This window comes from Trichomycterus rosablanca, chromosome 9 (genome assembly GCF_030014385.1).
Source record: "Trichomycterus rosablanca isolate fTriRos1 chromosome 9, fTriRos1.hap1, whole genome shotgun sequence".
In the NCBI taxonomy this organism is placed as follows: Eukaryota; Metazoa; Chordata; class Actinopteri; order Siluriformes; family Trichomycteridae; genus Trichomycterus; species Trichomycterus rosablanca.
Genome location: NC_085996.1, coordinates 24298448 through 24314663, shown reverse-complemented (window position 1 = coordinate 24314663; position 16216 = coordinate 24298448). Strand labels below are relative to the sequence as shown.

At 40.9% G+C, this 16216-nt stretch overlaps 1 protein-coding gene and 2 non-coding genes across 3 annotated transcripts in view; 2 read left to right on the top strand and 1 right to left on the bottom strand.

Annotated features, from left to right (window-relative positions):
* LOC134320631 (leucine-rich repeat-containing protein 52) overlaps positions 1–3501 on the bottom strand; it is a 44179-nt gene extending 40678 nt beyond the window's left edge. The window contains exon 1 of the mRNA XM_063002127.1: positions 2811–3501. Coding sequence (XP_062858197.1) covers positions 2811–3459 — 649 coding nt within the window. The 5' untranslated portion in view covers positions 3460–3501. The remainder of the gene's footprint in view (positions 1–2810) is intronic.
* Positions 3502–13492: 9991 nt separating this feature from the next.
* Positions 13493–13608, top strand: LOC134320950 (U5 spliceosomal RNA). The gene has a single exon (XR_010013759.1). It is a non-coding gene; the product is annotated as a U5 spliceosomal RNA (small nuclear RNA).
* Positions 13609–15237: 1629 nt separating this feature from the next.
* LOC134320952 (U5 spliceosomal RNA) lies at positions 15238–15353 on the top strand. The gene has a single exon (XR_010013761.1). It is a non-coding gene; the product is annotated as a U5 spliceosomal RNA (small nuclear RNA).
* Positions 15354–16216: the final 863 nt, after the last annotated feature.

Below are 16216 nucleotides of genomic sequence, written 5' to 3'. Positions count from 1 at the left end.
TCTTTTGATAGGTAACATTTTATTGTGAGTATAATGTTACTGTAACACATTATCCAAGATGAAGACATACTATCCTTATCCCCAACCTCAGCTTTAGTAAGAGCCACTTAAGATCAAATTAGCGACCTAAATAAAGTGATAAAGTGATCTGGGTGTGATAATTCTGATAAAGAGCCAGCACCTCTCAGTCTTAATGAGTTTATTATGCTGATCGCTCTTTCCGCAGTCCCTTACACACACCCACACACAGAGACATAAAACTAAAAGAAAATGGGTGCTTCTGAACTCTGGGTTGATATGCACACAACAAAATTCAAAGTGCTGAATTTACACCAATAAGTATAAAGTTACAGAGTTTGTATTTAGATGGTTGAATAAAAAGTATGTGGATATATTATTATGTCAGTTATCACTGTAGCTAAAATTGTATCAACATTTCTGTAAACTGAAAAAGGAAATTGCATTAAATATGACAACTAAATTACAATACAGGTATGTAGTGCTATTACAACTAATTTAGTGTTATAAAAATGTTGGAAATGGTCAGCACTATTGGAACAACACATAACATGATCATTCAGATGTAAACTTGGTAAAGCATATTTAGTATGAATTCTTTGTACTATGAGGTGAAGTAAACATTGCTTATGCGAGAAACTATTTAAAACTTTACATTGTTAGTCAGATAATACCTTAATTTTAAAAAAGCTCAAAACTCCCCCACACTATTTAAAAGCCAGTCACTACTCATTACTTAACAAAAAATTATAATCCTTTTTTAAAGTTTTGCTAGCAATTTTTCTGATTTTTAATGATAGAAATATTTAAAAGGGTATGAAAATACATCATGGTAGAGTACCGTAACAGCATTGTAATGGTCTATTTCCTGACGTTCTTATATTAAAAGGCATGACTATTTATATGTATGTATTATTACTTTATACTGTATACTGTTTTTTCTGCAGCTTTATTATTAATAGATTATCACCATATTTAATTAGCTAAAGGGATGGTTTTTTTTTATTATTACTGCCTAATTTTGACCCGGCAAATTACTCTTTGTAAACTGTGTACCCTTCAGCTGTTTCGTTTCCTTTGCTTACTTTTTTCTCTTTAGTTGTCCATTTTAGTCTATTTCAGTCTGATTTAGTTTCCAGCTGGTAATGAGCTCAGTGCTTATTTATTCTACTATAATGCATCATTTCTGTGTTCAGAAATCAATACAAAACCACATTGGTGTTGTATTCCTGCTAAAAATACAGTTAAATAAAGCTTATTATGAAAGCTTATTGACTGAATGTTGGATAGGGTTCCAGTCCATCACAAGGCACTCACATATTTAATCACGCATTCAAACATTTACTCAAACACTTACACCCAGGGGCAATTTAGAGCAGTTAGTACACAACCTGGAGGTTTTCAGGTGATGTGAAGCAGCAAGTAAAACTAAGTCTCACAGAATTTTAGAACTGGAGACAAGGATCAACCGAAGGCTCTCAAGACTCATGCTGCTATGTGGCACCCTCTCTAACAGTTGCACCACTGTTATAAATAATAAGATAAGATATGTCATATGGAGTTTCTTATAAAATTCATTTTAAAAATAATAAGCTGTGTTAATAAAATAAGTATCTTGTGGACACAGCGAACAGTGAGTCGGTCAAAACGGCAAAGAACTCGCTCCCTCTAGTTCTGTATTGTTTACGAACGCGTCGCTCTTTGTCTCGGCTCCTTTATTTTAGCTCTATTGTCAATAGATTATCAAAAGATTTAATAAGCTAAAGGAATGTTTGTTTTTATTGCTGCTTAATTTTGGACCTGCAAATTATTCTTTGTAAATTATTCTCTGGTAATGGGCTCAGTTGTTGCTTCTTACCTCTGCTCATTTAGTCTACTATAATGTGTAATGTCTGTGTTTAGAAATCAATACAAAACCACATTGATGTTGTATCCCTGCTAAAAAAAATACAGTTAAATAAAGCTTATTATAGAAGCTGGTTGACCGAATGTTGGACAGGGTTCCAATCCATCACAAGGCACTCACACATTTAATCATGCATTTATACAGGGCCAATTTGGAGCAGTTAGTCCACATCCTGGAGGTTTTCAGGTGAAGCAGAGCCCCTGGAGGAAAGTAATACAGACTAATGTAAAACTCAGTCTCACACTTAGACACTTAGAACTGGAGACAAGGATCAACCAAAGGCTCCCAGGACTCATGCTGCTATGTGGCACCCTCTCTAACAGTTTCACCACTGTTATAAACAATAAGATAAGATATAGCATATGGAGTTACTTATAAAATAATAAGCTGTGTTAATAAAATAAGTATCTAATAAACTACTGGCTTCCTTTATGTTACTGTAAATTTGCATGGTAATTGTGTGGGCGTCACAAGTGGTCATGGACCTTTTAATGTTAGTGATGTGGACTGCAGGCAGCTTGGATGTGCAGCTGGTGGAGTAGGTGTGTTGGTACTGGAGAGCAACATGGGCTTTTAGGACCTGGGACCTGGACTTTTTTTTTTTTTTTACTGTATTCAGATTCATATCACCTGCCAAAAACATGCAGAAGTTGTATCGGTTGTTTTAAATTGTCCCTAGGTCTGAGAGAGTCAGTGAGTGTGTGATAGCCTGTGATGTCCTGACGCCCTGTCCGGAGTTCCCAGGGCGTCTGTCTGTCTTGTGCCCAGTTTGGTGTTTTTCCCGTGTGGCGCTGAACCAGCTGAACAGTAATAAATGTGTACTGGGTAAAATAATGTCCAATATTCAATATGGTCTGCTGCAATGAACGGAAGAAGTATCGCTTACCTTGAAACTTGAAGCCCTCGATGTGCACCCACAGACACAGGTCTTCGGTGTCACAGTCACACCGCCACGGGTTTCCGCTGAGCCCGAGAGCGCGCAGAGCGGGCAGGGCGACCAACGTGCTCACGTTTAGCACCGTCAGGTTGTTGCGGCTTACATCCAGCACCTGCAGCGCTTCATTCTCGGCGAAAGCATCGGGATGGATGTCGGACAGATTTGGATTGTCGGTGAGCCGCAGCATGACGAGACTGGCGAGCGCACCGAACGTGCGGTCTTCGATGTGCGCCAGCGCGTTGAACGATAGGTCCAGGTAGGCGAGCTTGCGCAGGTTGCCGAACGTAGACTCGGAGATTTCGGTCAGTGAGTTGTTGCTGCAGTCTAGGTACACCAGGTCGGACAGGTAGTTGAGCTGCAGCGGTGGCAGCTCGCCGATGCGGTTGTTGCTCAGGATGAGCTGGCGCGTTGCGAGCGGCAGGTCAGAAGGGAAGGTGGTCAGGTGCTGACCGGCACACTGTACCACCAGCTGCTCGTCGCACACGCAGCGCTCCGGACAGCCCGCGCTCAGAGCTGGAGAGGGCGCTGCGCCCGCCGCCACCATCAGCACGAAGGCGAGCCGCAGACACTGAGCGCTGGCCTCAGCCAAAACACGCATGGTAGCTCTGACCGCCTCATGGAGCCCGCGCCGCCCGCGGAACTGCCAGATCGAAGCTCGCCAAGGCACTCGAGTTTCTTCGCAAGCTGGAGGTCACTTTAAGAGTCCCACAAACAGACAGGAGCAGCATTGACTACACCAGCGGGTCTGCAACACACTCTAGTTTAGTGATATTTAAATGCCACGTATAATCCCAAATTACTGGGTACAATTCGGCTTTGTTTAAATCCCATTCACGCATCACCTGTCATCTCTACGTTGTCAGGTCTGGTTCCCCCTTTCTCGCTGAAGCCTGGTGTCCTTTCGTCTCAGATCTGAGATCTCCAAAGTCCTTAAAGCACCCAAAGACCGCCACAAGACAGTTTAAACAGCCATATTCTGCGTGCGCAACTGTGTTTGCGTGCGTGTGTGTGCGCGCATGCCATAAAGAATAAAGACAAGGAAAAAGAATAAACATGCACGTTCAGTGTCAATTCTTTGTTTTTATCGCAAGCCTGTCATAAGTAAATATATAACCTGCCATCTGTCATGGACACAGCGGACACTGAGTCGGTCAAAACAACGGCAAAGCACTCGCTCCCTCTAGTTCTGTATCGTTTACGAACGAGTCGGCTCTTTGTCTCGGCTCCTTAAATTGTACGTTGCAACCGACTCGTGCAAAGCCAAATAGATCTCTAGACTTAAAATAAAAACATATAACGATTAGCTACATTCGAGTTAAATATATTTTTATCTATCGACTGATACAAAAGACTATGCAGCATGGAGGTTAGTACATCACCAGGGTCGTACCTGGTTTTAAACCTCACCTCTAGTCACTGTCTGTGAGGAGTTTGGAAGGTTCTCCAAATGTCTGCCTAGATTTTCTCTAGCCACTTCGGTTTTCTCTCACCCAATGGATCTACTTGTGTTTAAGTAACTGACTGTGCGAAAGGGGATGTCTGACAACTGGTTGGCCCAACATTGCCAAAACCAGTTTCAAGTTCGACCCAACAGCTAAGGCCACAGTGGCTCATGTGTCAAAGTACAAGTAATCTCAAACTGGTTCCAAGAACATTACATAAGATTCAGTGCTTGAATTGCCTCCCTAATCACCAAATCCAAATACATATAAACATAAATCAATGGATCAAACCTTAAATCATGGTAATGGGTGTATTTTATTTGGTCTGTTATAGTTCTTCCTAACAGATACACCAGGGGCTTCATTAGACCCAATTTACTGGGGCATGTGCCCAGAACTGAATAAGGTAGCTAATTACACAGTTTCTTTTTACATCTTCAAGTGTTCTATGTGTATGTCAGGAAAATGTGAATGCAGTTTTGGTAAATATTGGTGCAAAACCTAATAGATTTAAATGTTTCTGTTTTTATATAAGAATCAGCACAGTAACAAATTCCTTTAGTGTTAAATAATTCTTCATTTCTCATCCAGGGAAGAGTAACAGCCACTTTAGTGCTAATTTACTTAATCTATTTCGTGTTTAACAGGCTTTTTACCTGATGCACAGCCCCTAAGACTGATTGGCAAGCAGATAGGTACAGCTGTGCCCCATCTTAATTCTGTGTGTGTCCCAGTACAACAAGTAGTATAGAAACACCCCTGAGATCATATGTCGAAGATCATATGATCTGGAAATAATAGAGCACAATATTGCTATTTTTGGCTTGAAGAACCGATCATTATTGGTGAACTGAGCCCATTGAAATGAGTCACTAAAACACACACCACTAATTCCCACTTGAGATGGGAACAACAACACGCTTTCTCAAGTTCACACTTAAGTCCACGTGGAACATGATCGCTAAGAAGACAGAGTCAAGTTTCAAGAATCTCTCTTGGCCTGGTTTCTTAAAAAAGAATCACTCTGAATAGGAGCAGGAACCCAACCGGGCACGATGAGCCGAGCGGCTTTATTATTTAGTGCACGGCTTATCTGCGCCGCTCGACTCGTCTGTGTAATTTCATTCTGCAGCACGTGTGCCTGTCTGTCATCAGCCGGACTGTGCGAGCGGTCATTTCATTGTCACTACTGCTGCAAGATGGGAAAGCCAGACAATGGGATAGGGGTGGGGGGTAATTGAGAGATAATGGAGGTGTGGGTCAGCAAAGAAGACAAAATGGGATAGAGAGTGTGTAGATGCGTCCAGACAGATGTACTGCATAATGCAATTAAAATGAACAGCCTAACGTGCTTGTGGTATGCAATAACATTTCAATCAGGTCCAGTTGACTTTGGTTTTTAAGATAGCAGGGGTAAAATATCTAGTGTGTGTTCTGTGGTGCAAAAACAATTGGCCCTGGTTGTGGCATGCATCCAGAAAATGGCACAGGTCTGAATGCTTGGTAAATGCTGTGGACAGTTAATACAGACAGGTGCAATGTGATAAAGGAATTTATTTATTAGGGTTTTAATGTCATGTTTTACACACTTTGGATACATTCATGACAGAAATGGTTACTCGTTACACAAGATTCATCAGTTATTTTCATCAAGTAAGTCGAACACAGTCATTGACAATTTTGTATCTCCAATTTACCTCACTTGCATGTCTTTGGACTGTGGGAGGAAAGCGGAGCTCCCGGAGGGAGAACATGCACACTGTACAGCATGATCAAACTAACATCTCACCTCCATGGTATGTATAAAAACGCGAAAAAAGAGTAGTTAACTTTAACCTTAGCCTGACTTTATAAGAGATGTATAAACACCACAAGTACAAGTATAAAGTGGGACCAGATATGATCAGTCCTCCCTTGCCATATTTTTTGACAAGTGGTTACATTGTGGTGAACACCAAAAGAACAGTACAGACCAGGATGCTTGAGTCAAATAACACTGTTATCCTGGGAAAGGCATTTTGCTTGCATGGGTTGGGCCAACATGCCCCCTTAAAGTGAAGGGTCACAGAACACGTACAAGGTTATTCTGACTGGTCACTTGATAAAACATTTTTATATTGCTATAATTGGTTTCTTTAATCCTGGTGAGGTTTCCAGTAGGAATGTAAACAATGTGTAAATAATAAGAGAAGAAAAACCTAAAGTAACTGTAGCAAACCCACATTAATGTAGAGAACATGCTAAACGTCCAGGGGCAACCTGGTGCTGTGCAGCACCCATACTGTACCACTCTATACAAAAAGACATGAAAGAGTCAATGCATGATAAGACATTTAAGAAGACTGGAAATGGAATGCAGTAGAAATACAGTAAAGAAGAATGCCTTTATTTTCATATACAGTGGGGCCAAAAAGTATTTAGTCAGCCACTGATTGTGCAAGTTCTCCTACTTCTACACTTCAACTATGAGAGACAAAATGAGAAAAAAAAATTCCAGGAAATCACATTGTAGGATTTTTAAAGAATGTATTTGTAAATTATGGTGGAAAATAAGTATTTGGTCACCCACAAACAAGCAAGATTTCTGGCTCTCACAGACCTGTAACTACTTCTTTAAGAAGCTCTTCTGTCCTCCACTCGTTACCTGTATTAATGGCACCTGTTTGACCTCGTTATCTGTATAAAAGACACCTGTCCACAGCCTCAAACAGTCAGACTCCAAACTCAACCATGGCCAAGACCAAAGAGCTGTCGAAGGACACCAGGAAGAAAATTGTAGACCTGCACCAGGCTGGGAAGAGTGAATCTACAATAGGCAAGCAGGTTGGTGTGAATAAATCAACAGTGGGAGCAATTGTAAGAAAATGGAAGACATACAAGACCATTGATAATCTCCCTCGATCTGGGGCCCAACGCAAGATCTCATCCCGTGGGGTCAAAATGATCATGAGAACGGTGAGCAAAAATCCCAGAACTACACGGAGGGACCTGATGAATGACCTGCAGAGAGCTGGGACCAAAGTAACAAAGGCTACCATCAGTAACACACTATGCCGAGAGGGACTCAAATCCTGCAGTGCCAGGCGTGTCCCCCTGCTTAAGCCAGTACATGTCCAGGCCCATCTGAAGTTTGCCAGAGAGCATATGGATGATCCAGAAGAGGATTGGGAGAATATCATGTGGTCAGATGAAACCAAAATGGAACTTTTTGGTAAAAACTCAACTCGTCGTGTTTGGAGGAAGAAGAATGCTGAGTTGCATCCCAAGAACACCATACCTACTATGAAGCATGGGGGTGGAAACATCATGCTTTGGGGCTGTTTTTCTGCAAAGGGGACAGGACGACTGATCCGTGTTAAGCCAAAACCTCCTTCCATCAGTGAGAGCATTGAAGATGGAATGTGGCTGGGTCTTCCAGCATGACAATGATCCCAAACACACCGCTCGGGCAACGAAGGAGTGGCTCCGTAAAAAGCATTCAAGGTCCTGGAGTCTCCAGACCTCATAGAAAATTTGTGGAGGGAGTTGAAAGTCCGTGTTGCCCAGCGACAGGCCCAAAACATCACTGCTCTAGAGGAGATCTGCGAGGAATGGGCCAAAATACCAGCTACAGTGTGTGCAAACCTGGTGAAGACTTACAGGAAACGTTTGACCTCTGTCATTGCCAACAAAGGTTATGTTACAAAGTATTGAGTTGAACTTTTGTTATTGACCAAATACTTATTTTCCACCATAATTTACAAATAAATTCTTTAAAAATCCTACAATGTGATTTCCTGAATTTTTTTTTTTCATTTTGTCTCTCATAGTTGAAGTGTACCTATGATGAAAATTACAGACCTCTCTCATCTTTCTAAGTAGGAGAACTTGCACAATCAGTGGCTGACTAAATACTTTTTGGCCCCACTGTATACACACACCGGTGTACAGTACAATAACATTTTCTGGTGTAATAATATAGATTAATATATCCCAAGACTCAAGCTTTTTTAAAAGCTTAATGCCCTTGTTAAATGGTGCTAAGGTTAGTCATTTAAGTGGGCCCAGACATTAGCTGGTCAGTGCATTCGTGGCAGTCCTGGAACCAGGTGGGTGGTGTTCTCTGATCAATGTCAGCATACACTGAACGATTTCACTCATTAGTGTAACTTTCATCCTTGGGCTGGCGCCAGCGGCTCGTCTTGCAGGGGGAAGGGTGTCAGGTGAGGGTGAGGAGAGAATCTTCATTACTTTTTAATGCAGGGGTCACCTGTCAGTGGACTGCATTTCCATCCATGAAATAAAAAAGAGGGAGTTTTCTGTGGAAAACCACAAGGTTAGCATGATTTGTACCTTTACCCAGAGGCAAAGACGATGATTTACATAATATAAATGATCAGCCAGGTGAACAGAAATACATTCCTGTGCTGTCATAAAATAAATTATTAGATGATTTACATGCAAGTCTTAACAGCCTCAAGTGGTGCTGAAGCAGATTGAAATCATCCTATTTTTGTCCAGATAAGAAGCAGGCAACTATTCTTTGCTGTGAGAAGAGGAAATGCTGCACTGCTGAGATCAATGGTTCACAATACTGCATGAGCAGCTTCCAAGTAATCTCTGAACACGGCCACTAATTCTTTTTGCCATGTTTTATAGCAGAGATCTCTGAAACACTGTAAGGAATGGAGCTTACAGTGTAGATCTATCTGCCTTGGCTGCAGTTTTATGATATGAAGAAGTCATTTTTGTCTTAAAGTAGGGGCAGCATATCAACCACGACTTTGCTCTATTGCTCATGTTGATAATAGGATGGTTCCAAGGGCTATTGATCTGCAGCTGTTCTCTAACACCCTTCACTCTCCTACTCTAATGACTTTACAGACTGTACTGATGGTTTTACAGCAGCTGCTTAATGCTGTAAATGTATCACTGTTTTTCTGTCTGGGTTGATTCTAAAATACCTTCTGCTTCATTTATAAATTCTGTATAATTGTCTAATGCTGCTTCCCAATTTGTAAATCCTTGTCTTATGAAAGCTAAATCTTTGTCACTTTGCCTCTAAATATGTGATATGAAAAACAAAATAACTTTTGAACAATATTCAAGCCATAGTCTGGACCAATAACAACCCAAATTAACAGCCTGTGTGTCCAAACTTGTACTTTCGTTTAAGCCATAAGCTGCTGTAGCTTGCACCAGGGAAAGTGTGGTGTTAAGGGGTCTTCGGGTCTGAGATGGTGTGGAGGAGCTAGCAGAGGCGGCGAGAAAATTATGCTTTATGTTTTCTTAGCAATGTGTTTGATAATTGTAAAATTCAAAAAACAATAAGCAAAAAGATAGTTAATTATAGTCATAGGCAGAGTTAACAAAGATTAGTTGCCTGTAGCAGCTCTAAATCTAACAGGTTTATGAATTAATTAACAACAAGATTAAAGGATAATTTAAGAAATAGCCTTTAATCAAGGCTAGTCAAAATTTAGCTGCTGTGTGGGTGTCAGTTTGAACTTATATAGTTGTTTAAATGATCCAAAACACTCTTCTCTCATAGTCCTGTCATGTCTCCATTTGCCCTATCATCCTTGCAGAACTGTTCAATTTCATTCAAAGTTTATGGTGAGTGGCAATGAATTGCTCTCAGTATAGCAGGCATTGTTGTGCTGGAAGGTAAACTGCACATTAACCTTTAGCTGTATAGCAGAGGGATACATTATCACCTCAAGAATTTTGGTAAGCTTGGCAAAATCCATTCCCTTTCAATCCTGACCAATTGCCCAGTTGCCACTAAAGAGAAACACCCCACAACAGAATGTTACCACCACTATTACTTACACGTGCTGCAGGGTTGTGCACTGTGTATTTGGTTCTTGCCAAACAAAGCGCTCAGAAAATTATGGGCTCATCTGATCATAAAACTTTTTTGTCATATGGCATGAGTATCTTTCATGTGTCATGTGCACTGTGCACTGGTTTATATACAGTGCCATGAAAAAGTATTTGTCCCTTCTTCTATTTTTGCATATTTGTCACACTCATGTGTTTTAGATCATCAAAGTACAAAAAATATTTTTAAATGAGGACTGACTGAGGGGAACATTTTTTTTTTTGCAAACCACAGTGAGAGCCACAGAAGTAGAAAACTTAAAACAGTGCTGAACCTTTAATGGTTTGTACTGTATAGTTTCATGCTGCAGCCTATTCCAGAGCTATCATCCTTAAGGACTTCACTTCAACATGAGACTGCCCACATTTATAGGGTCATTCCAAAAATCACTTTAAAGGGCTTTTCAAAATCAGGTCTTATTAAAAGTAACAACTGTACAATTTAATGTGCATGTACCAAGGGTTTTGTTTAGTTGAACTCGTAACACTTTTGGACAGTTTCAAGGATAAACACTGTACACCATGCCCTTCTGTGCACTTATTTTTCTACCTCTACAAATAGATATGAGTAATTTTTAATCTCTACAGGTCACTTTTTTTGCTATTGCACTTTATAAAGATTTGTTGTATATTCATATCTATCTATCTATCTATCTATCTATCTATCTATCTATCTATCTATCTATCTATCTATCTATCTATCTATCTATCTATCTATCTATCTATCTATCTATCTATCTATCTATCTATCTATCTATCTATACCTTTATATTTTAATTCCTGCTATTTATTTCTATATTCATATACTTTTATTTTAATTCTGTGCTGCCACTTACATCATATACTTTATAGTTCACATCTATGTTGCTGTATATTTCGTTTGATATACTTTCATATCTTAATTCTATGATACTATGTATTAATGCTTTTTTTGCCTACTTTTTTAAATTTCGTTCTGCGTACACTTGTGTATAATGAATGACAATAAAGTTTGTCTAAGTCCTAGTTAGTTTTGTGTCCTGACATCCAGGCTGTGGAGGCTGTTATAGCTGCAACTGGACCTATAAAAGGCCTGCAGCTTACAATGTATGCACTTAGGTTACCTTATATTACACACACATTGCTTTGTATTATTCACATTGTAAAGCACTTTAAGTCACCATAAAATCACTGTATTGAAAATAAACCCCAAAATATTATTATTGACATCAAATATGAACTAAACCGTGGTGTGGCTGTTCCTGCCATATAATTTGCCAACACAAGTCGCGGTGACGGTTAACGCTTAGTTTAAATTGATTGGTTACTTAATAAAAGCAGCTCAGCCAATTGAATGTGCGAATTAAGGATGATAAACAAGCTCTGCAATGGCGGTTATATTTGTGTAACATCATGGAAGTTTCCAAAGGTGAAAAAACTTAGATAATGTGTAAAAACTAAGAAATAAACAAACATGGTAAACGATTTATAGAGGAGGGATGCTGATGGCCATCCTGACGAGGTAACATCTCGGTATTTCGTGTATTTTACTGATTACGTTGTAAATCTCTGTGTTTTGTTCTGTAAATGAAAGCAGATTATTTCTCTTTTTGGAGATTGCAGTAATTTGTTCACCTTCAAGATGTTAAGTGTGAGTCAGATCTGTTTCAATAACAAATGTATGTTTACTTTGACTGGATAAAGTCAGAATCAGAGTCAAGTTGTATTTTTTGTTATAATTTTGTTAAGCCTAAGGCATTAAAATAGGCTACATATGATTGTCCTTTTTATACTTTTAGGATTTATGATGACCATTTATTAATACTATAGAAAGTGTTTTAATATTTATTTTTAATATTTAAAAAAAATGTTAACATTCACAATTAAAACTTTTTTTGTAATAAAAAACAACCTTTGACCAGTTTTCATTCAGTTTAGTTTTGTTTGTATCTAAGAAAAGACAGGTTTTGTCTACAGCAATTACTTTAGACCTAGAGAACCTATTACATTTTAAAATATTTATTTGTTTGCCTTCCAGGCTAAAATCAAACAAAAAACACTTCCAGCTTTATTTACACATTTTTCAACATTCAAAAGAAGAGGGAAAAGGAATCCAGCTAATAAGTAAATAAACAGTAGAATAACAATTTGCTACAGACATCAATTTGTTTGGATATGTCTAGCAGTTTTGCACACCGGGCGGCATGGTGGGTAGCACTGTCACTTAAAGCAAGAAGGTCCTGGGTTTGATCCCCAGGCAGGGCGATCCGGGTCCTTTCTGTGAGCTCCAGTTTCCTCCCACAGTCCAAAAACATGCAGTCAGGTTAATTGGAGACACTGGGTTGCCCTGTGTGTGTGTGTGTGTGTGTGTGTGTGTGTGTGTGTGTGTGTGTGTGTGTGTGTGTGTGTGTGTGTGTGTGTGTGTGTGTGTGTGTGTGTGTGTGTGTGTGTGTGTGTGTGTGTGTGTGTGTGTGTGTGTGTGTGTGTGTGTGTGTGTGTGTGTGTGTGTGTGTGTGTAATTACCCATTAGAGTCCAGATTTCTTAGATCACAGTGACTGATCTCATGTCAAACAACAGACTTCTACAATTCAGTATACAATATAACTCTGTATAATAATAAAATCTAATAATATTGTTTCAACCGCTATGTTTTATAGAAGGTATGTTTGGTATTTTGGTTGCATGCTGTGTTTGAGTCACAGCCCTCCAGGCCCTCCTTGCTGTGAGGCGACAACGCTACCCACTGTGCCACCCTTTCTAAAACTAATAAAAAAATACATAGTAAATAAATGAACATTCCATAACCTTTGCCTATGCCACATTTAATTTACTTACTTGCTCAGTCTTTCATCGTGAACTACTTATGCACTATTTGGAACGGCTATAGGTATGCATGGGTTTATCAATTGTACCCACGTGATGCACTAAATGTCTTATTAAAACTGACTTTTAGCTTTATCATGAAACGTGTTTTAGAAGATACTTGCTGCTCTGAATTACAAACTAATCCTTTGGCTGGTAGGATTTTAGTCAGGTGCCACTGACTATTCGACTGCAATATATTCGCTTGACCTGTAAAATGCTGCCCCCTGGCTTCCACCAGCGTTGTATGGGAATTATTATGCACTGTTCCCATAATGCATTGTGCGCATAAAACGAGGAAAAAAAACCTCGCACTATTTAAATCTTTGTTGTTTCTAGAGGAAAATGCAATACGTATAATGTCTAAATTTGACCAGCTGTACTGTGTTGTTGTTTAAAAAGTACATTTTATTGGTGGTCAGCTTACCGTTATGTAGAAACTCATTGTCTGTGGTGTGGTAGGGATCTCGACAGCCGCTTAGTATACACTCTTGTTTCTCTTCATCTCGTTTAAATCTTTCGCCTTTTACTAAAGATTTCCGTGGGGAGGAACATTATGAGTATTAATTAATTTTTTGATGCCCTGCTTCACTGCGGGGCTTCCTATATTGTTCAAAAATAGATTTTAACGTTTGAAATAAGTTGGTTGTCATATTGGTCCAAACAGCTTTATAACCAAGGAAATAATTAGTAAGGTCAAATAGAACAAAAACACATTAGCTCTGTGTGGGTCTATCAGGGCTGTTCCGTGTTTGGGTGGATCAGTCCATGTCCATCAGGGCTGTTCTGTGTTTGGGTGGATCAGTCCATGTCCATCAGGGCTGTTCTGTGTTTGGGTGGATCAGTCCATGTCCATCAGGGCTGTTCTGTGTTTGGGTGGATCAGTCCATGTCCATCAGGGCTGTTCTGTGTTTGGGTGGATCAATCCATGTCCGTTGGGGCTGTTCTGTGTTTGGGTGGATCAATCCGTGTCCATCGGGGGTGTTCTGTGTTTGTTTGGATCAGTCCGTGTCCATCGGGGCTGTTCTGTGTTTGGGTGGATCAGTCCGTGTCCATCAGGGCTGTTCTGTGTTTGGGTGGATCAGTCCGTGTCCATCAGGGCTGTTCTGTGTTTGTTTAGATCAGTCCTTGTCCATCGGGGGTGTTCTGTGTTTGGGTGGATTAGTCCGTGTCCATCAGGGCTGTTCTGTGTTTGGGTGGATGAGTCCGTGTCCATCGGGGCTGTTCTGTGTTTGTTTGGATCAGTCCGTGTCCATCGGGGCTGTTCTGTGTTTGGGTGGATCAGTCCGCGTACATCAGGGCTGTTCTGTGTTTGTTTGGATCAGTCCGTGTCCATCAGACATAAAAATAGAACAAAAACACATTAGCTCTGTGTGGGTCCATTAGGGCTGTTCTGTGTTTGGGTCAGTCCGTGTCCATCGGGGCTGTTCTGTGTTTGGATGGATCAGTCCGTGTCCATCAGGGCTGTTCTGTGTTTGTTTGGATCAGTCTGTGTCCATCAGGGCTGTTCTGTGTTTGTTTAGATCAGTCCGTGTGCATCAGAGCTGTTCTTTGTTTGGGTGTATCAATCCGTGTCCATCAGGGCTGTTCTGTGTTTGGGTGGATGAGTCCGTGTCCATCGGGGCTGTTCTGTGTTTGTTTGGATCAGTTCGTGTCCATCGGGGCTGTTATGTGTTTGTTTCGATCAGTCCGTGTCCATCGGGGCTGTTCTGTGTTTGTTTAGATCAGTCCGTGTCCATCAGGGCTGTTCTGTGTTTGGGTGGATCAGTCCGTGTCCATCAGGGCTGTTCTGTGTTTGGGTGGATGAGTCCGTGTCCATCGGGGCTGTTCTGTGTTTGTTTGGATCAGTCCGTGTCCATCGGGGCTGTTCTGTGTTTGGGTGGATCAGTCCGCGTACATCAGGGCTGTTCTGTGTTTGTTTGGATCAGTATATTGGATCAATATATTCGCTTGACCTGTAAAATGCTGCCCCCTGGCTTCCACCAGCGTTGTATGGGAATTATTATGCACTGTTCCCATAATGCATTGTGCGCATAAAACGAGGAAAAAAAACCTCGCACTATTTAAATCTTTGTTGTTTCTAGAGGAAAATGCAATACGTATAATGTCTAAATTTGACCAGCTGTACTGTGTTGTTGTTTAAAAAGTACATTTTATTGGTGGTCAGCTTACCGTTATGTAGAAACTCATTGTCTGTGGTGTGGTAGGGATCTCGACAGCCGCTTAGTATACACTCTTGTTTCTCTTCATCTCGTTTAAATCTTTCGCCTTTTACTAAAGATTTCCGTGGGGAGGAACATTATGAGTATTAATTAATTTTTTGATGCCCTGCTTCACTGTGGGGCTTCCTATATTGTTCAAAAATAGATCTTATTGTTTGAAATATGTTGTTTGTTATTTTGGCCCAAACAGCTTTATTACCAAGGAAAGAATTAGTAAGGAAAAATAGAACAAAAACACATTAGCTCTGTGTGGGTCCATCAGGGCTGTTCTGTGTTTGGGTGGATCAGTCGGTCCATCAGGGCTGTTCTGTGTTTGTTTAGATCAGTCCGTGTCCATCAGGGCTGTTCTGTGTTTGGGTGGATCAATCCATGTCCGTTGGGGCTGTTCTGTGTTTGGGTGGATCAATCCGTGTCCATCGGGGGTGTTCTGTGTTTGTTTGGATCAGTCCGTGTCCATCGGGGCTGTTCTGTGTTTGGGTGGATCAGTCCGTGTCCATCAGGGCTGTTCTGTGTTTGGGTGGATCAGTCCGTGTCCATCAGGGCTGTTCTGTGTTTGTTTAGATCAGTCCTTGTCCATCAGGGCTGTTCTGTGTTTGGGTGGATCAGTCCGTGTCCATCAGGGCTGTTCTGTGTTTGGGTGGATGAGTCCGTGTACATCGGGGCTGTTCTGTGTTTGTTTGGATCAGTCCGTGTCCATCGGGGCTGTTCTGTGTTTGGGTGGATCAGTCCGCGTACATCAGGGCTGTTCTGTGTTTGTTTGGATCAGTCCGTGTCCATCGGGGCTGTTATGTGTTTGTTTCGATCAGTCCGTGTCCATCGGGGCTGTTCTGTGTTTGTTTAGATCAGTCCGTGTCCATCAGGGCTGTTCTGTGTTTGGGTGGATCAGTTCGTGTCCATCAGGGCTGTTCTGTGTTTGGGTGGATGAGTCCGTGTCCATCGGGGCTGTTCTGTGTTTGTTTAGATCAGTCCGTGTCCATCAGGGCTGTT